Here is a 24,484-nt window from a genome sequence, read left to right on the forward strand (position 1 = left end):
ACATTCCAGTTGTGTAAGGATTGTTTAATTATCCTTTTTATTTTACCGTTTTATGTATGTTTTTTTTTCACCTTTTGTAACCTTTTTTATTTTTGTTTATTAAATCTAAAATTTAATAAGTTTGTTCTAACGTACTCATGATCTCGAGGAGAGAAAATAAGTTGGTTGGGTTACTTTGTAGTCAGAGTGCAAGTAGTGAACTGTTCAGGAGCTTGGGAAAACTGAGTGTACATGTGTACCAGTGTGTGTTGCCCAGTACAGGCATCTTGCTTGTCTGTTAAAACTGTGAGTGATGGCAGTGTAAAGTGTGGAATGAATATTGGGGCCGTCTATTGTGTTCTTAGGTTGTTGGCTTATTGTGTTAGGTGGGTGGACCACTTCATGGTGGCATCCAAGGCACATGTGTCGTGAGTGAGTGCTGTTTCCGACATATTTGCTAGGAAATTGGATTTTTCTGCCACATATCTGACACCTGGTTCCAGTATTTTAGCTATTTAGCTAATTTATTATCCTGATATAACAAGGAAAGAGTCTTTTGTATACTGTATGTTTAATGATGCTTTTATGGTTCATAACATAAGGAATACTTGCAGAATAAGGCCTCAGGCCTCAAGGCATCAGTGATTTTTCTCATACACATAAATGGTCTCAGTATCATTAGTTTTTTTAGCAGAGTTTTAGTGAGTATTTCATCAGTTTTTTTCAGATGGAAAAAAACAATGAAGATTTCTTAATATTCTCATTTTAAATAGTCGGTGAAAAATCACTCAGTGAGTTAAAAAATTACTTAGTCTGCAAAAATACACCGACATAAACTATAATATCTATGTGTTCTATCTGTGATAAAACACGGGTAGAACTCGTGTGAGTAAAAGTGACATAATGAGCCTTATGATGTTGCGGATGTTATGCATGGTGTTTGTTTGTGTCTGTAGCCTTTCCTGTAATGAAATAGGCCCTATTCAGACAAGCTGTAGTATAACCTCTATGTTTAATCTATCCTTTATAGCAGGGCATTTTTTCCTCATAGGTGATATCATCCAAATAAGCATGTCTCATTTTGACAAACTCACCAACCGCAATATTTATGGTGACATGCCGTGGGTGACCATGGTAGCATTCAATAAAGTATTGCAACGCGTAGGTTTCCTGTATAATTGAATTAATATCTTGTTTAGATTGTTGTCCTCTGTTAGCAAGACATCGAAAAAAAGGGGTGGATAACTGTTTAGATTCCAACCCAAATTTTAGATTCATGTTATTATCATTGAGGTAGGTAGTAAAAAAGGGTAGACTGTCAGTACTTTCATGGCATAAGAGGAGTAAGTCATTTTTATACCACAGATACCATCTGATACGCTGGTGAAAGGGATTAACGGCTGCATTTAGATGACATTCCTCCCACATGGCACTGTATAGATTTATGGGACAAGTTATCTTTGACTGGATAACTGCTTTAACTTCACAAATTCTTGTACTTGTAACTATTAGGCTGTGTGCCCACAATGTGTTTTTTAAGCATTTCCGCAGCGGCAAAAACGCTGCAGAAACGCTTAAAAAACGCATGGTAGAAGGCCTGCCATGATCACCAATGATAATCCGCATGTGCTGTGTATATGCTGCGGAAATTTCCGCTGCGGATTATCATTGCGGAAAAAAACGCAGCACTACCAATTATTTTGCGGAAGCGCTGCGTTTTCTCCGCCATTGACTTGCATTAGAACGCATGTATTCCACTTCACTAGATAAGCACATGCGGAATACATGCATTCAATGTGCGGATGGTACCCGGGTCTAGAGGAGAGGAGACTCTCCTCCGGACCCGGGTACCATAGAAACTGTAAAAAAAAAAAGAATAAAATAAAAAATAAATATTATACTTACCTTCTGATGTCCCCAGTGCGCTTGTCCTCCATTGCCGGCAGATCGCGATGGACTGGAGGACCTGCGCTGACGGCATAGTCATGTGACGGGTCACGCGACGCTGACGTCGGCAGGTCCTTCAGTGTACCGCGATCTGCCGGCAGCCAGGACGGAGCGAAGCAAGACTGCGGGGGCCATCGGAAGGTAAGTATAGATTTATTTTTTATTTTTAAACATTTTTAAACATTCTACTTGAGAGTGTGCAATGACAGGTGCTGGGAAGGAGGCATCTTGACATGCGCCATGGACAGGGGATTGGCGTGCATGCACAACAGCGGAACAAGCAGTGGTGTCAACCGCAGACACTGTTGCTGGATGATGGGGTTCAGCCCACTTAGTCGGGTGCTTTCCTGCCATGTGCCTGATCATGCTGGTGGTGGTCAGGCTGCTAGTTTTGCTACCCCTGCTGAAGCTGACCTGGCAGGTGGTGCAAATGGCCTTTTTCGGGTTATCTGCAGAGTCTTTAAAAAATAACCAAACTCGAGAAGACGTAACAGTTGTACTGGCAACTTCTGTCGTGTTGGTGTTACGAGGAACGCTTTTCCTCCTTGTGTCTGCGACCACCACGCTGCTTTTTCCTGCCTGTTGGTGCTATGCCTCCCTCCCCCTGTGTGCTGCTGTCCTTGCTTTGTATGGCCCCCTGCCAGGTTGGGTCAGTTACTATATCATCCACCACCTCGTCTTCCACTTCCGCACCCTGGTCCTCCTTCTGACTTTCTGGCAATTGTGTCTCATCATCATCATCATCCACCTCTTACGACAGTAATTGCACTTTCCCACCATCGCCTTCCTTTGATCGTGGCTGCTCCAATATTTGGGCATCGCTACACACGTTCTCCTCTTGACTCGCTTGAAGCTGGCCGGACGAGAGGCCCGAATCTACAAATGGAAAAGTGAACAGCTTTCCAAATGTGAGATCAGTTGTCTCCGAGCACTCGGCATGGTGGAAAGATGGAGGATCAGGGTGAGGAATATGCGGTCCAGACTCATGGCTACTGAGACTTGACGATGTGGAAGACATGGTGGTGGTGACTGGAAGCATTATCTACTATCCAACCAATAACCTTTTGACACTGCTCTGTGTTCAATAGTGGTGTTCTGCGGTCAACTATTAATTGGGACAGGAAGGTCGAGCGACAAGATGTGGGTGTTTGTTGTGGCATAATTTCACCTTGCCCACGGCCACGTCCTTGGCCTCGGCCTCTGCATGCACCATCACCATCACGTCCACTTTCCCGTCCCTTGCCATGCATCTTGCCCAATTTTAATGGAGGACAATATTTTCCACGTTCACGAGAAATGGCTGCTTTTGGAATGCAGTTATATGTGATACGTCTGACAGAGAACCACAATTTTAAATAGCAGGCCTGTAATTTGCTAATACTATTCTTCCTAGGCACCTAGTGTGAATAGCTTGACCGACACACTGCAACAAAATGAAAATGGAAGAAATGTCAGATTTTTGAACAGTCTTATAGGTGATATGTCTGACAGAGAACCATGGTTTTAAATAGCAGACCTGTAATTTACTAATATTATTCTACACAGAGACCTAGTGTTAATAGCTTCACTGACACACTGCAACAAAATGGAAAAGGAGGCCAATATGTTCCACATTCAGTTCAAATTTCTGGATTTTTATCGCTGAAATATGGAACAGATCTGGCTTTATTCTGCAGTGAGAACAAGCAAATGGAATAGAATAATGGTGTACTCTCGACTGCTTTTTAAGCAAATAACCAGGATTAAAATAAAAAAAAAATTCCCTTTCTATGTGTAGAAATATCTATAATTATTACAGCAGCAGCAGACAGAACATTCAATGGACCCTCTTGTGCTGTATCATACACTGCAGTCTGCCACATACACTGCCTGCCTAGCACTGATTATATGCAGCTTGATTAGACCTCAGAAGGACTGTTAGTTCAGATGGATATATATATATATATATATATATATATATATATATATATATATATATATATATATATATATATATGTTGTGGAATACTTATACTAACAAGACATTCAATGGACCCTCTTGTGCTGTATCATGCACTGCAGTCTGCCACATACACTGCCTGCCTGTCTAACTCCTGCTATCACCACTGAATATATGCAGCTGGATTAGTCCTCAGAAGGGCTGTTATTTAATTTGGATATATACACTAAATATGTTGTGGAATACCTTTACTAACTAATAACAAGCAAATCTCTCCCTGACGCAGCAGCAGCTCTCCCTACTCTGCCTGATTCCGGGGTAGACTGTGACGAGCATGGCGGCGCCCGGTCTTATGTACACCTGATGATGCTGTGCGGCCAACCAATCACTGTAATGCCCACAACCTTCATGGCTATGGCATTACAGTGCATGACAGGCTGTCCCTGCATGTTCATTGGCTCTCTAAAGAGCAGCAAACATGCAGGGAGGGGACCCGAGTTCCCGCCCGAGCAACCCGGAAATAGTCGCCGAGTGCCGAGCTCGTCAAGCACAGTGATGCTCGGGTGAGTACCGAGCAGTGGCGAGCACATTCGCTCATCACTAGTTGTCACAACTCATTCTGTATCATGTGGTTATATTATTTATAGGCAATAAAAAGCTATAAAGTATTCAGACATTAGCATGTTTATTGCATGACTCTGCATGATGATGACAGAAGGCTTTCTTCATTCTCCCAGGGCACATCCAGAACTGTAAAGGTGCACAGCAATGTCTGCAAAGTAACAGAAATTCATTAGCTCTGTGGCCCTTACCTATTGTATAAAGAATTTACAAGTGGCTTTTTCTTTATTCCTGAAGCATCCTTCACCATGTTTAACCTCTACATTATTTATTCTGAAGTCCTGGACAAATAGAAGCGGGATTTTACAAGATATTACTTTTCGTGAACAAAGAAATGTGGTTTTGAATGGGCCAAACCCGTACCTCCCTTACCATTAGTCTACAGACATGAAACCTATATTTTAATCACTCAATGTACTGCAGACCAGGAAAATAACTGGGGCACCATTGGCACTTACAGCATGTAAATATACAGCTAAATGTGTCAATTTATTGATAAATATACAGCTAAAATTTATGAGGGACACCATAAACAATGAGAGACCCTGAGCAGTGTGAGGGGCCCTCATACATTATAGGGACTACTGTGGGGACCTTTATAAAGTGTGGGAGCTATTATACAGTTTGGGGGCCATTGTACAATTTAGGGGCAAATGAAAGAACCATTATACAGTTTAGGAGCTAATGTCAGGGCCAATATACAGTTCGGGGACTAATGCAGGGGCCATAATTCAGTTTGGGGTCTAATGTGGGGCCATTGTACAGTTTAGGGACAAATGAGGTATCCATTACACAGTTTGGTTGCTAATGTGATGGCCATTATACAGTTTGGGTGCTAAGGTGGGGACCATTATACAGTTTAGGGGCTAATGTTGGACCATTATACAGTTTAGGGGCTAATGTGGGGGCCATTGTACAGTTTTGGGGAAAATGACTTAGCCATTATACAGTTTAGGGGCTAATGTGGGGGCCATCATACAGTTTGGGGACTATTATACGGGCCATTATACAGTTTGGGGGCTAATGTGGGGCCATTTTACAGTTTAGGGGCTAATGTGGGGGCCATTATACAGTTTAGGGGCTAATGTGGGGGCCATTATACAGTTTAAGGGCTAATGTGGGAGCCATTATACAGTTTAGGGACTAATGCAAGGGGGCATTATACAGTTTGGGGGCTTATGTGGGGGCCATTACACAGTTTGTGAGCTAATGCAGGGACCATTATACAGTTTGAGTGCTAATACGGTGGCCCATAATACAGTTTGGGGGTTAATGTGGGGGCAATCATACAGTGTTGAAATACTGTGGAGGTTATTGTATAGTGCAGCACCATTATACAGTGTCAGAGATAATATGGGTACTATTATATTGTTTGGGGCCTACTAAAGGGGCAATCACACAGTGTAGGCACCACTGTTGAGGCCATTATACAGTGTGGGAGCTAATATGGAGGCCATTATACGGTTTGAGGCCTTCTGTGGGGGCAATCATACAATGTGGGGGTCATATTGTCTATAGTGGAGCTGTGGGTGGGCCCACCATACTGTGTATAAGGGAGTTATGGACACAGCATACTCTGTATAGGGGATCTGAGGGGACCTCATACTGTATGCACTAGAGCTGTGGGGACATCATACTCTGTATAAGAGAGGTGTGGAGTCACCATACTGTGTATAGAGGAGCTGTATATTGGGGGACTCAGTGGACATTATTAAATGTTAATTGGGCACTTAAGAAGTATTATTGTTATAGGGGCAGTCAGAGTATTGTGGCCGTCAAAGGGGCAAAATGTGGACATTGTTTTCTAGTGCACCTGCACAGGGCATTAGTATTTCCTAGGGGGCAATTTTACCATCTATAGGGCACAAAGGAGGCATTATTACTATGTAAGGATCACAGTGGTGGCATTATTATGTGGGACAGTAAGAGGATCCCGGCTTTTGTGTCACATAGCTGGTGCCGAAAAAAGAGACGTGTATGGCAGCAGAGGCTCAGTATTGGGCAATCAGCAGGATGAGGCATTTGTGCAGGTTGGGAATAGATAGGGACAGTGCTGGAAATGTGACAAGTCAAATGTGTCTTTGATGTAATCTCTGCAGACAAGTATTGGCTGGAGAAGTTGTCATGTCGATCTGGGACAGATGGAAAAGACGGGAAAAGTGAAAAACTCCATCAGAAAGAATGTAAGCTGTAAGTCAATATATATAACTGTACTGTAATCTCTTACATGTTCTACAGCAGGGGTCTCAAACTCGGCTGGGTATATGGGCCGCACATGGAAAAAATTTGAATTTGGGGGGCCGCATTCTTTGTTCAATGTGACATTTTTAGTGATACCATTTTTTTTTTGTATACACCTTTTGAACATTTTTTCCGTGTTTATTTTTTTATGGCTTGGGTCGTTATGGATGTGGCGATAATAAACGTGCACTTTTTTGTGTTTACTTTAGTTTACATATAAAACAGCATTTTTAGTGCCCAATATTTTTTCATGCTTTATTTTTATTTTTTTGATTTTTACAATTTTGTTTCCCCCAATTGGCCACATTCAGTAATATTGTCTTACAAATAGCATCATATAGTAATAATGGCAAACATCTTGTAGTAATGTTCCCCATCCAAGTCCCCATCTTGTACTAATGTGCCCCATCCAGGTCCCCATCCTGTGACTATGTGCCTCATCCAGGTCCCCATCTTGTGGCTATGTGCCCCATCCAGGTCTCCATCTTGTGGCTATGTGCCCCATCCAGATCCCCATCTTGTGGCTATGTGCCCCATCCAGGTCCCCATCTTGTGGCTATGTGCCCCATCCAGGTCCCCATCTTGTGGCTATGTGCCCCATCCAGGTCCCCATCTTGTGGCTATGTGCCCCATCCAGGTCCCCATCCTGTGGCTATGTGCCCCATCCAGGTCCCCATCTTGTGGCTATGTGCCCCATCCAGGTCCCCATCTTGTGGCTATGTACCCCATCCAGATCCCCATCTTGTGGCTATGTGCCCCATCCAGGTCCCCATCTTGTGGCTATGTGCCCCATCCAGGTCCCCATCTTGTGGCTATGTGCCCCATCCAGGACCCCATCCTGTGGCTATGTTCCCCATCCAGGTCCCCATCTTGTGGCTATGTGCCCCATCCAGGTCCCCATCTTGAGGCTATGTGCCCCATCCAGGTCCCCTCTTGTGGCTATGTGCCCCATCCAGGTCCCCTCTTGTGGCTATGTGCCCCATCCAGGTCCCCTCTTGTGGCTATGTGCCCCATCCAGGTCCCCATCCTGTGGCTATGTGCCCCATCCAGGTCCCCTCTTGTGGCTATGTGCCCCATCCAGGTCCCCATCTTGAGGCTATGTGCCCCATCCAGGTCCCCATCTTGAGGCTATGTGCCCCATCCAGGTCCCCTCTTGTGGCTATGTGCCCCATCCAGGTCCCCATCCTGTGGCTCTGTGCCCCATCCAGGTCCCCTCTTGTGGCTATGTGCCCCATCCAGGTCCCCATCCTGTGGCTATGTACCCCATCCAGGTCCCCTCTTGTGGCTATGTGCCCCCTGTGCTGTTCTTCACACACATAAAAAAAAAAAGAAGATGATTCTCACCTGTCCTCCGTTCCCTCGGCGGCCTTCCTGCAGATGTGGCCCGCAGGCACCACAGAGTCAGACCCCTTGACGATCCCGACCTGGTCCAGGAGGAGCCGCCGACAGCAGCGCTGCATTGCCGCACAGAGACTGTCTCCCAGCACAGCATTTTCAATGTCAGCCGCCGGCCAATCAGAGGCCAGCAGCTGACATCTGCATATCGCAATGACGTCATACTCGCTGCGCCGACACGCAGATATCAGCTGCTGGCCTCTGATTGGCCGGCGGCTGGCATTGGAAATGCAGTGCTGGGAAACAGTCTCTGTGCGGCAATGCAGCGCTGCTGTCGGCGGCTCCTCCTGGACCTGGTCGGGATCATCAAGGGGTCTGTGCCTGCGGGCCGCATAAAGCAGCCTCAGGGGCCGCATGCGGCCCGCGTGTTTGAGACCCCTGTTCTACAGGACAGATATCTACCACTATATGGTCACCATGTGGGGTAATTTCAGGGTTGGTCTGTGTGTTTGTTTTTTTTCCAGTAACAGGGCGGTCATCTGCTGAGGTTCTCTCCTATTCCCACGAAGAGGGTGCACCACCATTCATTATTAGAATTAGAATTACCGGTTAGGGGCACACTCAAATGTCCCCCCCCCAACTGAACCCCTAACTACGCATCTGCTGGTGCTACACATTAACAAAGCCACTGCAGCAAACACCACCATAAGTGATCGTTTTTTGGGGGGGGAGAATAGGGTGGGGAGGGACAGAGAGTGTGTCTATCAGCATTGACATAAGTTATACTCCCCAACTGATAAGGGGGCACATCAGATTTTAAAAGTACATTAATGAACTATTTCCTCTGATATAATATGATTACTCCCCCTCCCCACCTAAAATATAAACTAAAGTAAAACAATGAACACAATTAAAATTGCAAAAATAATTTTACATCAGTAATGACCTTGGCCGGTGTCGGGTCTTGAAAGAGGTCACAGGAACCCGTCTCACTTGTTGAGACTCTCTTGCACGCTGTTTCACCAATTTCTACATTCAAAACATAGCGAATACCGGCAACGATCTGGAAAATGAAAACTTACAGGTTTAAAAGTTTTAAATAAAAATGAGTATATTGAACCTGATATGTTTAAATCACCAAACCATTACATCCCCCTGTAACTTTCTTTACTTTCTTTCTGCCTTACTATATGTTTGTTCTTTACTGTTCCAGTGAATTACAGCTCTCGTCACGGAAATACATACACATTAATGCCTGATATGAAATGTTTAAAATGGGTTTTCCTAGTTTGAAAAACCCTTGTCCCCTGACTGCAGTTTGTATACAGTGGGGAAAATAAGTATTTGATACACTGACGATTTTGCAAGTTTTCCCACTTACAAAGAATGGAGAGGTCTGTAATTTTTATTGTAGGTACACTTCAACTGTGAGAGACAGAATCTAAAAAAGAACAACAGAAAATCACATTGTATGATTTTTACATAATTAATTTGCATTTTATTTCAAGAATTAAGTATTTGATCACCTACCAACCAGCAAGAATTCTGGCTACCACAGACCTGTTTGTTTTTCTTTAAGAAGCCCTACCACTCTGCACTCATTACCTGTATTAATTCCATCTGTGTGAACTCGTTCCCTGTATAAAAGACACCTGTCCACACACTCAATCAATCACACTCCAACCTCTCCACCATGGCCAAGACCAAAGATCTCTCTAAGGACAGTAGGGATAAAATTGTAAACATGTGTGACATACAGAAGTAGCGCTGTTGCTTCAAAAGCATCCAGCAACCATTACAAATAACACAAGCACAGGAGACAGGAAGTGTTGTGCTTCAGAAGCATCCAGCAACTGGAGAGGTTAACACAGTCATAGGAGACAGGGAATGTTTTAGCAGAGCCCCAGGGATATTGTGGGGAACTAGTTATTGTAGTCTGGCTGAAGCCGAAGAGAAAGGTGGTGTGTTATCTGGATCTGACAGAAGGCAGCTGAACAGGATTCAGGTCAGGAGAGAAACTAAACACAGGTCAGATAAACTCCCTGAACTAACAGAGCAGAGTATTATTGGGCAGGAAGATAAGGACTGGAAGGGATTGTGTCACAGAGATCATCTCCCTCATCAAGTCCCCCCCCCCTCTATCTCCATGCAGGATAAAGAATGCTGTGTACTATTGTGTCCTTGTGAAGGAAAAGCCTGTGGTTGTGTATGCATAGAAGTTTGCTGCTAAAAGATCTAATCTATGCTGAATTATGCTACGGAAGAGACTGTAATACTGTGCATTGTGAAGAAACTACTGTATTGTTACTGGAGCCGGTTGCTCAAGAAACTCAGACTGTACTGTAATGAAGATTGTTGCTGTAATATCCCTGAATTGCACTGGCAGTGCTTCAGATTCAATTCCACTGACTCTTGTCAGATGTGTCTGGTCAGCAATTGAATCTATCGTGTGCCTGAGAGAAGCTGCAGCCTATGGTCGCCCTGAGTAACGGTTCCCCCAGGATGCCAAAGAATTCATGAAACCCGTCTCACCCTATCTGAAACTAGCAGTGCGTGTAACACATGCACAAGGCTGGGACAATAGGCAAGCAGCTTGGTGAGAAGGCAACTGTTGGCGCAATTATTAGAAAATGGAAGAAACACAAGATGACTGTCAACCTTCTTTGGTGTGGGGCTTCAAGCAAGATCTGACCTCGTGGGATAAGGATGATTCTGAGAAAGGTCAGAAATCAGCCCAGAACTACACGGGAGGACCTGGTCAATGACCTGAAGAGAGCTGGGACCACAGTTTCAAACATTACTATTAGTAACACACTACATCGTCATGGATTAAAATCTTGCAGGGCACACAAGGTCTCTCTGCTCACGCCAGTACATGTCCAGGCCCATTTGAATTCCACCAATGACTGGTGGATAACTCAGAGGAGGCATGGGCGAAGGTCATGTGGTCAGATGAGACCAAAATATAACTTTTTATTATCAGCTCCACTTGCCGTGTTTGGAGAAAGAAGGATGAGTAAAAAACCCAGGAACACCATCCCAACCGTGAAGAACGGTGGGGGAAACATCATACTTTGGGGGTAATTCTGCAAAGAGGACAGGACGACTGCACTGTTGAAGGGAGGATGGATGGGGTCATGTATCGTGAGATTTTGGCCAACAGCCTCCTTCCCTCACAGCATTGAAGATGGGTTGTGGCTTGGTCCTCCAGCATGACAATGACCTGAAACACACAGCCATGACAACTAAGGAGTGGCTCCGTAAGAAGCATTTCAAGGTCCTGGAGTGGCCTAGCTAGTCTCCAGACCTGAACCCAATAGAAAATCTTTGGAGGGAGCTGAAAATCAATGTTGCCCAGCAACAGCCCCGAAACCTGAAAGATCTCTAGAAGATCTGTATGGAGGAGTGGGCTAAAATCCCTGCTGCAGTGTGTGCAAACTTGGTCAAGAACAACAGGAAACATCTGACTTCTGTAATTGCAAACAAAGGTTTCTGTAACAAATACTAAGCTCTGTTTTTGGTGAAAGTAAAAAATAGTTTTCCAGCACACATGTGTAGACTTACGCGTTTCGGATCATATTTGACCCTTAGTCATAGCATGGTCAAATATGATCCGAAACGCGTAAGCCTACACATGCTTTTATTTCTGTTGGAATTGTATTTTTTAACGATGGATTAAATAAAGGCTTTTTTTTTATTTTTCTACATCGTGTGCTGGAAAACTATTTTTTACTTTCACTGAGGATTTTTCTCCCAGATGGGGATGGATTAATTCCGAGCACCGAGATCATGGAAAGGAGGACTGGGCAGGCTGGGCCAGGTGAGCTGAAGATCTTTTTCTTATAAGCTCTGTTTTTGTATTGTATCAAATACTTATTTCATGCAATAAAATTCTAATTAATTATGTAAAAATCATACAATGTGATTTTCCGGGATTTTTTTTTTTAGATTCTGTCTCTCACAGGTGAAGTGTACCTGCGATATAAATGACAGAACTCTCCATTCTTTGTAGGTGGTAAAACTTGCAAAATCGTCAGTGCATCAAATACTTATTTTCCCCACTGTATAAAGAAAAGCAACTGTTTTTTATCCTCCCTTGGTCCAGCACCAAGTCTGCAGCTCTGACGTCATATCTATAGTGCTGCAGTGAATAACTGAGCTCAGTCCCAGTGAATGACACGAATCGCTGAACTCACTTATTGGCTGCAGCGCGGTCAATATATCAGGACTGCAAACAATAAAAGGCAGTGGGAACAGGCAGAATGTATCAGGTACTGGTTGCACAATTTCAGACAGGCATGTTTGACTTTGAAACACTGCATTTCAGAAAAAAAAAACATACTTTAAAAGCCAATTGGGATCGAGCTGCATGGGAGACTAGTTGTACAGGTGTGGCGCCCAGGGGATGGGGACTACTCGGCGCCCGGGCCTTAATGCCTGATCTTGGTGGACGTCGCGGTGGTCGGCTCCCGGGCCCGTACCCTGGGGTCTCTCTGAAAAAAGGGGAAAATAAAATGTCAAAGTTCGTGACGCCACCTGTGGTGTTTGGTGAGGATCACCAGCGCTGCGGCAGTCCACTGAGGCCGGTGTTACGGTAGCTTTGATGGTGTAGCTCCCCACAGATGGAGCTAGGCCTCAGGGCAGCGATGTTTGACGAGGTGCACTATATGGCGGTGACCCAGCCAGGTCCAAGGAAGAACAGGGGACACACACACGGTTTGCTTGTGTACCTTTTACTGGTGGGAATGCAGGTACTGTCCGGAGCACTGTAGGGTGAGGGGTGCACTGCAGGACTCTCCCCAGTGAGCAGGTGTAGGACCTCCTGTTTCTTCGCCGCTTAGTGTTAGTCTCTGGCCTGCCTGGAGCTAGGCCTAACTTAGTCTCTGTTCTGCACCAGCTGATCCTGTGGTAGGGCCTTCTGTTGGAGTACACACTCCCTGGTATATGGGGCCTCGGTAACTCCTGACCCTGGTATAACAGTCAGCGTTTGGTATTCCTGGGACCTGTAGTTCGCCAGGGGTTTTGGTTGTCTTGTGCTGAGTATAAAGAATCCCTGCAGACTCGGACACAGTGTCCAGGATATGGTTTCTGGGGTGAGCTAGTAAGGCTCCTCTGCCCCAAATGCTACTCACTCCTCTAGCCTTCGGCCTACTAGGGCCCTCACTAGGCTATACACACTGGCAGTTAGGTGGCTGCCTCTTCTGCTGTTCTCTGAGCGTCAGCAACGCTCCTAGCTCACTTAACTCGACCTGCTTGAGTCTGACTGAGCTCCACTGCAGACTGACCTGTTTCTCTGTGTCTCACTCTGCAGGAACTGGCTGTGGACTCCAGGCTGTTCTGTCTCCACTCTCTTCCTGAGGAGAACTCACTCACAGACTCTCTCCTTCTGTGTCTGAGCAGAAAACTGCTGAATCACTGTCTGGGCTGCCTAGCTCCACCATCCCTATTTATATCCTTATCCGGACTCCCTCTGGTGGTCTGAGGTGGAAGGTGGAGGTGTGTGTATGCTCTGAGGGCCTCTTGTGGAGAAAACCTGAAATGCACCCCTCCAGGATCTGTGGCTCCATGCACAGCAGGGCGTCACATTCCCCCCTAGTTGAACTCAGCACTCCCAGGCTGAAGCACATTTTGTAACAACAACAATAACAAGCTTCCCTTTATGGGAGGTTAGGACACTTGAACGTTGCATAACCAGAACATGGATAAATATACATATATAGTTCAGTAAACAATAGGCAATGAGCAACCAGAAAGTCCAAGTCTCTTCTGGAGAGGTTGCTCAAAGGGGCACTCAGGGAGTGCAAATATGTACAAATAAAGTCTTTGGGCTGCACATAGTCCTCAGCCACAGAGTTCTTAGATACCCAAGTGGGTAATGGGAAGCAAATAAGTAAAGTGTCCATTTCACTTGGATTGTCCATTAGAGGGGCAAAATATAAGTTAAAGGCCTGTAAAGGGCAATAAATACATAGAAATACATACACAGGATAATGCAATAATATACAGTATTATACAATTCAATACAATACAATACCCCAGGGGTAACTATCTACATCTGTCGAGGTTTAACTATTTTACTTAGTGTACCTGACAGGGAGTTGACCTTTCGTGCTACGTGTAGATCTGCATAGTGCGGTGGGCTGTGTAGTGTCAGTGTTTCTCTCAGCTACCCTGTTTGTTCTACTAGCGATAGTATTGAAAAACTGCCTTAACCTCGCTACTGGGCTGGCAAGTTCACCATTGGCTGGGCCTTCTTGCTCTGCTTCTGCCAGGGATCCTTCTTCCTGGGATTCTTCCTGAGCAGGCTCTTCTGTGGCACTAGGCTCTTCTGCAGCACTTACAGGTTCAACTTGCTGTGGAGGGTCATCTGGCTGTTGGAAGAATTGGAGTACTGGAATTATGACTGCTCCTCCGATTTGAGTCCAATCTGCCGGGAAGTCTCCTAAATCAGTATGTATTACTGCTTCATCAGGTTCCTCCGGGAAAACGAGAGTCACTTCTTCTTGGGGTTTTAGCAGATCTGAACACAACTTCAGGTGGTCCCTAGATATTGTCGCAGTTGTTCTTCCTCCATTTTTGCTGATCAGACACATCTTTCTGTTGTCAAACCTTGAATTCAACACAGTGTAGGGTTCTCTCTCCCACTGGTCATCCAGCTTGTGGTTCCTCCGCTTCCTTTTCAATACCACTTCTCCTTGTTGTGAAGGGTTCTGCTGGTGCACTTCTGTTGTATTGTGCTTCTTGTTTATCCCTCACCCGAGTGAGACTGTCTTCGACACAGGCTTGTACTCTTCTGTACTGCTCCTGTCTGGTTGTGTCCCAGTCCTCACATCAGCTTCAGGTTCTACAACACCAAGCTCCAGGTCCATGGGCAACTTTCCTGGCCTTGCCCGCATGAGATATGCCGGAGTGCAATTGGTGGAACTTACTGGTATGTGATTATACAGATCCACTAGGTCAGGTAGTAGGTCTGGCCACTGGTTTCTCTCCTCAAGTGGTATGGTCTTCAGCAGGTCGATGATGATGTTATTCATCTTTTCACAGAGACCGTTAGTTTGGGGGTGGTACGGTGTAGTCCTGATCTTTTTACACCCGTACAGATGCCAGAACTCCTTGAACAATTCAGCCTCAAAGGCCGGGCCTTGGTCAGTCAGTACCTGCTCAGGGTATCCATGGGGTCTGCAGAAGTACGCTTGGAACGTCTTCGCTGCTGTCTCTGCTGTCAGGTCTTTGACAGGGGCAACCACCAGGAACCTGGAGTAGTGATCCACCATGGTCAGGGCATAGGAGTATCCTGACCGGCTGGGTGACAATTTGACATGGTCCAGGGCCACGATCTCCAGGGGTCGAGTCGTCTTGATGGGTTGCAGGGGTGCCTTCTGGCTGCTGTAGTCTTTTCTTCTGAGGCTACAGGGTCCACAGTCTCTGCACCACCTCTCAATGGAGCTGTGCATTCCCACCCAGTAGAATCGACACTTCAACAGGGTCTCTAGCTTTTTCCAGCCATCGTGCCCCGCCTGATCGTGGTAGGCCTCCAACACCATCTGGATGTCCGTCTTAGGAACCACTATCTGCCACACCATCTCATGGGTTTTCAGATTGACGTACCTCCGGCACAGCTTCTCACGGTAGATAAACAGCCGGCTTCTCTCATTCCACAGCTGCTTTGCTTGAAGAGACGCATCCTTCTCCAGGGAGGAACCTTCTTGGGTTATCAGCTCCTTGATACGGCTGACAACCGGGTCGCTATCCTGGGTCTCCTTCCAGCTGTGGTGAGGCAGGGGGGTTAACGTCTTACTGCGTTGCCTCCTGGAGGCTCGTAGCTTGTGGATCATCCCATTCCAGTGGAAGGCAGGTAGTTCAATCTCTTCCAAGTCATCCACTTCTTCTTCTGTGTCTGACTGGTGAGGCATCCTGGACAAGGCATCGGCGTTGGCGTTCTTGCAGCCCGCCCGGTACTTTATTGTGAATTGGTAGTTTGACAGCCGAGCCATCCATCGTTGTTCCAAGGCTCCCAGCTTGGCTGTTTCAAGATGAGTTAAGGGGTTATTGTCAGTGTAGGCAGTGAACTTGCTGGAGGCTAAGTAGTGCTTGATTCTTTCTGTGATGGCCCAGAGCAAGGCCAGGAACTCTAACTTAAAGCTGCTATAGTTCTCTGGGTTCCTCTCAGTCGTGCGGAGCTTCCTGCTTGCATACGCAATGACTTTCTCCTGGCCATTCTGCCTCTGACTTAGGACAGCTCCCAATCCTTCATTGCTAGCATCAGTATACAGCAGGAACGGTTGGCTGTAGTCAGGGTAGGCTAGGATCTCATCACCTGTCAGGATCTCCTTCATTTCTTGAAATGATTCAGCCTGTTCTTAACCCCAGTAGAATTGGGGATTTCTGCCCTTGGGGGACTGTCCTACCAGGAGGTCTTGCAGAGGCGCAGCTTTCTTGGTGTAATCTTTTACAAACCTCCGGTAGTATCCTATCAGTCCCAGGAACTGACGCACCTCCTTGAGGTTCTTCGGCTCCGGCCATTTCTGGATGGCAGTGACCTTCTCCGGGTCTGGTGCTACTCCCTCTGGACTGACAATGTGCCCCAGGTACTGTACCTTTCTCTTGAGCAGGTGGCACTTGGAGGGCTTCAACTTCATCCCATACTGGGACAGTGACTCAAATACCTCCGCCAGGTGCTTCAAGTGGTCCTCATACGTCTTGGAGTACACAATCACGTCATCCAGGTATAGTAACACAGTCTCAAAGTTGCTGTGTCCCAGGCAGCACTCCATAAATCTCTGGAACGTTCCGGGGCATTGCAGAGTCCAAACGGCATACTGTTGAACTCGCAGAGTCCTATCGGGTGGTGAAGGCCGTCTTCTCCCGATCCTCCTCAGCCACAGCTACTTGCCAGTACCCACTAGTGAGGTCAAGGGTGGAAAAGTAATTTGCAGACTTTAAGGCAGCCAGGGATTCCTCAATACGGGGTAAAGGGTATGCATCTTTATGTGTAATGCGATTTACTTGTCGGTAATCTACACACATTCTCATGCTTCCATCCTTTTTCCTGACTAGAACTAGGGGAGCTGCCCAGGGAATACAACTATCCCTTACTACCCCTGCCTTCTTCATGTCATGCAACATCTCCTTGGCTTCCTGGTAGTGTGCTGGAGGTATAGGCCTGTACAGTTCCTTGATGGGGGGATGGTTGCCTGTGGGGATGTGATGTTGTACCCCCTTAATCCTCCCAAAGTCAAGTGGGTGTTTGCTGAATACCTGCGCATATTCCTGAACCACCCAGTGTACTCCCTGTTTCTGGTGGGCAGGAGTGGTGTCTGTCCCAATGTGGACCTGTTGACACCAATCCTCCTCCTGTGTTGTAGGGTCATTTGTCATGATACATTGTTTGCCCTGTCCTGCATTTCTGTATAACTTTGTTCCTCCATCATCATTTAACTTAGGCTTATGTCAACACAGCTAGAGGACTCCCCATTGTTCTCCTAAGCGGGGGGGGAGAACTCACAATACACATTCATATAGACATATCGGAGCCATGCAATGGACCAAACCATTGACTTGGAGGTGGGAACCTCTCCTCCCCTACCCTTGGGCTGTTCCCAGTAGCCCAAGACAAGGAACTTATGCATGACCAGTGTTGTGTTGGGACATCTCTGGAGAGAAAGGGTGAGGGCTCTTAGCTGCGGCAAGACCTCACGTCTGTCTGTGATTTTGGACTTATTATGGACATCAGGAATAACATGGATATTTGATTTGGTATGCTGCCTGCCTCAATAAATCCCGTTGGATTGTTCTTAGTCCGGTGGTCTCTTCTTGCTCTGCCGCATACCCCGGAGGTATAGGCCTGTACCGTTCCTTGATGGGGGGATGGTTGCCTGTGGGGATGTGATGTTGTACCCCCTTAATCCTCCCAAAGTCAAGTGGGTGTTTGCTGAATACCTGCGCATATTCCTGAACCACCCAGTGTACTCCCTGTTTCTGGTGGGCAGGAGTGGTGTCTGTCCCAATGTGGACCTGTTGACACCAATCCTCCTCCTGTGTTGTAGGGTCATTATCCTCCACTTGGTCTGGGGAGGTTAAGGACTCCGCCGTGTGAATAGAGTTATTATTTACAGTGTACAGTTTGGCAACAGTGGCATAACGTGGTAGTCTGACCTCGTCTTCCCCATAGTTGAGAAGACGGACGGGCACCCTCCCATTGCGTACGTCTACTACCCCCCTGGCAGTTAAGAGTGTAGGTCTGTGCTCTGAGCTAAGGGGTTCTACTACCGCCTGGTAGCTCTGTCCTTTAAGACCTATTGCTGCTCTACACCAGATAAGCATTTCACTCATTGAGGGAATCACAATGGGTATCGGGTCTGTTACCCGCACGCTACCAATCTCACCACCGGTCAGCTTCACTTGCTGCTGGTACATCAGGGCTTGGATCTCCTTCTGGATCACTCTCTTCTGCCCTGGTCTGGCAATGTCTGTGAGCTGTTGGAGTAAAAACACAACCTCCTCCAAACAGTTACCAACAATGTTAGTGCCTAGTACCACATTCAGTCCATTTTCCTCATTGACAGTCTTCACTACAATGAGTCCCTGGTCCTTTAACTCCACTCTCCCCACTTTTACTGCTACATTCTTAACCCCAAGTAGGTCAAGAGGGAGGCCGTTAGAGGCATATACTGAAAAGTCTGGGTTTGTGGGTTGGAGACTGTCCATGGACCAGTATTTGCTATAGAGGATATCAGGTATGATTGTTACCTGGGATCCGGTGTCCAGCAGGGCAGGTATCTCAATGCCGTCCAGTATGATGGATAGGAAAGGTCTTCCTCCCACGAACCTGCGGTGCCAGTCTGAGGGGCCTGCTGAGTCTATTCCTGGGTGTTGGCCCTCAGACCCAGGGTTTACTTGTTTAAAGGACACTGGTGCACTGTGTGACCTGCCTTCTGGCAGCGGTGGCAGACGAACTCTTGGTGAGGATGGCGCTGGTTGTTGGTCCTTCCTGGGGGCGGCGTTGTCCTCCTCCGGGGTGGCGATGTCCTCCTCCGGGGTGGCGACGTCCTCCTTCTCCTCCGGTTCATCCAGGGGACATCCTCAGGGCAGTCGGCTAGCAGGATCTTTCCCTCCGTCTCTGGCTCCGTCCGTAGCTGCAGGGCACTCATCACAGTGGCCAGGTTTTTGGTCAGCTGGCGCACTTCTGAGCGCAGACAGTCCAGCTCAGTAGGGGGCGCTGCCTGCACTTTGGCTTCAGCAGCCAGCGGGGAAAAGGTGGGTGCTGCTGGCGTTGGAGTGGCCCCACCCTGGTAACGTTGGATTGCAGTATCTGCCATCTCCAGGGGTTGCAGTCCCTTTATAGCCATATCCTTAAGGATGTCAAAGGTAGCATCTGGATGATCCAATGACCACCAACGCACAGTCCTGCTCTCCGCTTGGGACCTCAGCCCCCGGACAAATTGTTCTTTTAGCATTTTACTCTCATTAGTTATGCCAATTGGACTAACCTGTTTTAGAGCTTGCAGGGCCCCTTGTAAACAGCAGGCATAGTCCTGAACGCTGTCCTCCGGTTTCTGAGAGCATTGGTAGAACCTCATCCGGAAGTCTGCCTCAGTGCAGTCCTCAAAGGCAGTCTGTAACTTTTTGAAAATTGTGGACACTGATTCCTGGTCTGCGGCCGACCAAGTCTCTACTTCTCTCTCCGCAGCACCAGTCAATTGTCCCACAACAACTGCAGCTCTTTGTTTGCCCGTCATAGAATACATGTCCAGGATGCTGCATATTTTGCGCTTGAATCCAGACAGGGTGTCTGGCTTGCCGCTGTACTGGGGGAGCCACTTTGCTCCGGGCATGTATGGTAAAGTCAATGGTACGATAGGGGCTACAGGCCCTGGTGATGGAGCGGCTGCTCCGTCTTGCGCGGCGGCGGCCACATCATCGGGGCTGTCAGCCTGGGCCGTGGCGTCGGGTTGTTGCTGCAACATCTTGGCACCCCCCTAGTGAACCGTGGCCTACCTTCCTTCTGTAGGCGGCAGCTCTGCAGGTGACGATCTTCTGGTAGGACCTTGCGTCGCTTACGTTCCAAGTCAGAGCGTTCGCTGGGGCTTCCTGCCAGGACCTGACGCTGCGTCAATGCGTGAGGCGTGTCCTCGACTTTGCGTGCTTCCAGCGGTTACGCCCCTCTTCTTCCCGCGCGGCGACCGGAAAGATGGCAGCCAGTGGCGGGAAACTCCAGAAAATGGTGGGAAAAGTTTCACCACTGAGTTTTACAGTCTTTTAAGGCGCACAGTACCCGATGGCAACGGGCACAACTCCTTCCGTTGCCGCGGGCACGCAATCCTGTTTGTGACGCCAGTTAGAGAGATGTGGCGCCCAGGGGATGGGGACTACTCGGCGCCCGGGCCTTAATGCCTGGTCTTGGGGGACGTCACGGTGGTTCGCTCCCGGGCCCGTACCCTTGGGTCTCTCTTAAAAAAGGGGAAAATAAAATGTCAAAGTTTGTGACGCCACCTGTGCGCTGCGGCAGTCCACTGAGGCCGGTGTTACGGCAGCTTTGATGGTGTAGCTCCCCACAGGTGGAGCTAGGCCTCAGGGCAGCGATGTGGCGGTGACCCAGCCAGGTCCAAGGAAGAACAGGGGACACACACACGGTTTGCTTGTGTACCTTTTACTGGTGGGAATGCAGGTACCGTCCGGAGCACTGTAGGGTGAGGGGTGCACTGCAGGACTCTCCCCAGTGAGCAGGTGTAGGGCCTCCTGTTTCCTCGCTGCTTAGTGTTAGTCTCTGGCCTACCTGGAGCTAGGCCTAACTTAGTCTCTGTTCTGCACCGGCTGATCCTGTGGTAGGGCCTTCTGTTGGAGTACACACTCCCTGGTATATGGGGCCTCGGTAACTCCTGACCCTGGTATAACAGTCAGCGTTTGGTATTCCTGGGACCTGTAGTTCGCCAGGGGTTCTGGTTGTCTTCTGCTGGGTATAAAGAATCCCTGCAGACTCGGACACAGTGTCCAGGATATGGTTTCTGGGGTGAGATAGTAAGGCTCCTCTGCCCCCAATGCTACTCACTCCTCTAGCCTTCGGCCTACTAGGGCCCTCACTAGGCTATACACACTGGCAGTTAGGTGGCTGCCTCTTCTGCTGTTCTCTGAGCATCAGCAACGCTCCTAGCTCACTTAACTCGAGCTGCTTGAGTCTGACTGAGCTCCACTGCAGACTGACCTGTTTCTCTGTGTCTCACTCTGCAGGAACTGGCTGTGGACTCCAGGCTGTTCTGTCTCCACTCTCTTCCTGAGGAGAACTCACTCACAGACTCTCTCCTTCTGTGTCTGAGCAGAAAACTGCTGAATCACTGTCTGGGCTGCCTAGCTCCACCATCCCTATTTATATCCTTATCCGGACTCCCTCTGGTGGTCTGAGGTGGAAGGTGGAGGTGTGTGTATGCTCTGAGGGCCTCTTGTGGAGAAAACCTGAAATGCACCCCTCCAGGATCTGTGGCTCCATGCACAGCAGGGCGTCACACAGGCAGTTCCTAGCGGATTTTCACTGCCAAATTCCCTACAGTGACGTTTTTACAAATGCATATATAAAGCCCCTATCCTTACAGCATATAGATATACAGCATTCATATAGGGTACATTACCTCAGATAGTTAATGTGAAGGGATCACAGTTTAAAGTCATATACAGCTTGACTCCCAAACCCCTACCCCATTTCGCATCACGCTTCTTCCGTTTGTAAAAATGGCTTTTTGATAATATATGCACTTAGCACTTAATTCCTTATGTAAACAGTTTTTCTTAAACAGCAGAACTCATGTTTTGATGTATAATCTATGATGATACTGGCTGTCTTCTGTGTTCCATTATTCTGTATTAAGGGTCTCTTTTTTACATTGATTTATATTAGACATATGCACTTGAGTAAGTATTGCCCTACTACTTTCCAGTGATCAATAGAATATATCATGGTATAAATTAAACCTAGCAGATCGTTATATAGACTACTCTTTTTATACTTATGGATCTGGTGTAACTCATTTATACCATATTGCCTCCCTCCATTGGAGGTTATTTCCCACCATTTCTTGTATTTTATTTTTGTATTGTTAATTGTACTAATAAAAATTATTGTTTTTAATTCAGCTAGAATCTCTTTTATCCTGCGGCATACTATTTGAGCTGCTAGGGATTGTGCGTTAATATGTTTAGTGCAAAAGTATCTAGCATCTAATTTTCACGTTAAGGACATTTATGATTAATTAATTATATGTAGAAGTTAATGGAAAACTCTTTGATATCATAGAAACAAGAGCCAACTAAAAATTTTCATTGTCCAATTTGATTTCAGGAAGTCAAAATCATGAATAAATGGCTCATTTCATAACAGACACTGACAACTTTTGAAAATATGTAGAACAGTGTTATCGGAGGCACTTGCAGCATACTGCGATTCTTTTTTCATGCCGAATAGGTATGAGAAAAAAATCGAAGATCTGCTCTGCCCCATAGTGTAACACAGGACTGAATGCTATACGATAAAACATTGGATAGCACTTGGCTGTGTTATAGACAAGTGTGAGTGAGCCCTTGTACTCAACTCCGATGCTGGAGTCGTTCCAGCGGAGTCGGCACTGTCTCTCCCGGGTGTCGCTTAACATTGTTATGTCCTGCGATTCCTGCGGCCAATCAGCGCTGACTTCACACTCCTCGTCTTTAGACGTATTGCATACATAAGTAAGAGAGCAGCAGTTCTGACTTCCTCTGGATGTATGTGATTTGTCTGAATGTGAGGAGAGTGAAGCCAGCTCTGAATGGCCACAATGATCACGTGATGTAACAATGTTAAGCAATGCCCGGGAGAGATGGTGCTGACTCCGCTGGAACAACGCCGGCACCGGAAGGGAGTATAAGTTTTGTTATTTTACTGGAGTCAAACATACGGATTGAGAAGGGGTTGTCCGAGTAGTGCACAATGGCTGAGTCTGACCAGCTAAATAGATGATAATGGGACATGCTCGGAGTCCCATAGATCTGTTTTTAAAACTGATGTGTGTATGGGTCAATGAAACGCTATAAGTCAGTGTGCTGTCAGAGAATAAATGAACAGAACTAGGATGTGTCCCACAGATGTGTGAATATAGCCTAAAACAGATGAGAATAGTGCATGCTGTACTTACACTTTGACTAAAATTGATTAGTGTACTATTATGTGCTCTCTGCTTAGCAAACAGTGCACTGACTGAAAGTATGCTCGTTTGAACCATCGTAATTATGTGGTCATTGAGTGAAGGAAGAGCACTAGATTCCTATCTGTCCCTTACCTGAGATTCAGCAGATACAATCTTCATTAGCTTGTAAATATATTCGGCATTTGATAGTTTATTGAATCCACTAACTGCGAAGGTGGCAGCCTTTACAACCTCGGGGTCACTGGGATCCTCCTGCTGAAGGCCTCCAACCAACATGTCCCCATACACACATACAGAGAGGAGAGACAGAGCCACTAAGGCTGTACCGCACATTCCTGCTGACATCCTGGTTCCTGGGAAAGGAAATAAAGGAAAGAAAAGAGGGCCAAGGACCAGCTGAGAGCAACTTTTATAGTCTGCAGCAAGGGTGCTAGGACACAGGTATGTTTAAACTTTGATAAGACTAATGCATTTCACTTATGTGTTATCTAGTGATTGAGAACTCAAACAATACCAGGCATTTATCCGGTACAGCTGGCAGTAAATTATAGGTAAAATTTTAAGTAATACCACATTTTATCACAGAGACAAAGTCATTATTATCTTATCAGAAATGAAGTTTAAATATAGCAAAAATGGAAAATATAGAGAAATGTCACACGTGATCGCTTTTACAATATTATCTGCTAAAACCTTTCCATTCATCAGTTTAAAAAATGAATGTTCCTAAAGGACAGGAGCACATGACTAATCACCTTGTTACATAAATGTATATAACATTAAAAAAGGATTTCCCCTTAATTTTTACATAGCTTCCTTTTTCAGAGGTTGTACCTGTATGCTAGGAATGAGTGGCACGAAGAATATAAAATGTGTCACACCTAGCAATATGAGCCAAAAGTAATATATCGTGTGTGCCATTGTCATAAGATTTTGGTATTTTCACAAACTATGCAAATCATAGGGAAACAGGGATGTATTATTAACATTGCATATCATGCCCTGCAGGGTCTATGATCATTGAAGGAGACCTCTACTTTCAAATAACTTTTCAGAATAAGTTTTCCCCTATGCAGGCTCTGTTTCAGGACTGATGCCTGGAGACTAGCTGCTGTAATGTCTACTATAAACTAAATAAACAGAAAAACTAAGCAAACAGATAAAAGGATTTCTGCTCTTTTTTTTCATTTGATAACAAATAGAGAGATGTAGCAACAACATGGAGGACATTATACTACAGTATTGAGCAGTG

At 46.4% G+C, this 24,484-nt stretch overlaps 1 protein-coding gene across 2 annotated transcripts; it reads right to left on the bottom strand.

Annotated features, from left to right (window-relative positions):
• Window positions 1-4,531: 4,531 nt before the first annotated feature.
• Window positions 4,532-23,637, bottom strand: LOC141257668 (cystatin-like). 2 transcript variants are annotated; one of them, XM_073672503.1, is made up of 3 exons: window positions 23,365-23,637; window positions 8,997-9,125; window positions 4,532-4,637 (listed from the first exon to the last, which is right to left on the bottom strand). In XM_073672503.1, the coding sequence occupies exons 1-3, from the start codon at window positions 23,575-23,577 to the stop codon at window positions 4,551-4,553; spliced, it is 429 nt and encodes a 142-aa protein (XP_073528604.1). In that variant the 5' UTR covers window positions 23,578-23,637; the 3' UTR covers window positions 4,532-4,550. The 2 variants fall into 2 exon arrangements, with proteins under 2 accessions (XP_073528604.1, XP_073528605.1); XM_073672504.1 differs by having other exon boundaries at window positions 9,009-9,125; window positions 23,365-23,636.
• Between the last annotated feature and the right edge of the window lie 847 nt (window positions 23,638-24,484).

The sequence above is a fragment of the Phyllobates terribilis genome, unplaced genomic scaffold (assembly GCF_046119375.1).
Source record: "Phyllobates terribilis strain yellow unplaced genomic scaffold, ASM4611937v1 Scaffold_3__8_contigs__length_932513732, whole genome shotgun sequence".
In the NCBI taxonomy this organism is placed as follows: domain Eukaryota; kingdom Metazoa; phylum Chordata; class Amphibia; order Anura; family Dendrobatidae; genus Phyllobates; species Phyllobates terribilis.

Excerpts from the sequence above, each read along its gene's own strand:
- LOC141257668 (XM_073672503.1), bottom strand. The coding sequence starts at position 23,577 with ATGTCAGCAGGAATGTGCGGTACAGCCTTAGTGGCTCTGTCTCTCCTC. Across the intron at positions 9,126-23,364 it reads TTGTATCTGCTGAATCTCAG|ATCGTTGCCGGTATTCGCTA; the intron begins GTAAGGGACAGA and ends TTCATTTTCCAG. Across the intron at positions 4,638-8,996 it reads CGGCCAAGGTCATTACTGAT|ACATTGCTGTGCACCTTTAC; the intron begins GTAAAATTATTT and ends GTTACTTTGCAG.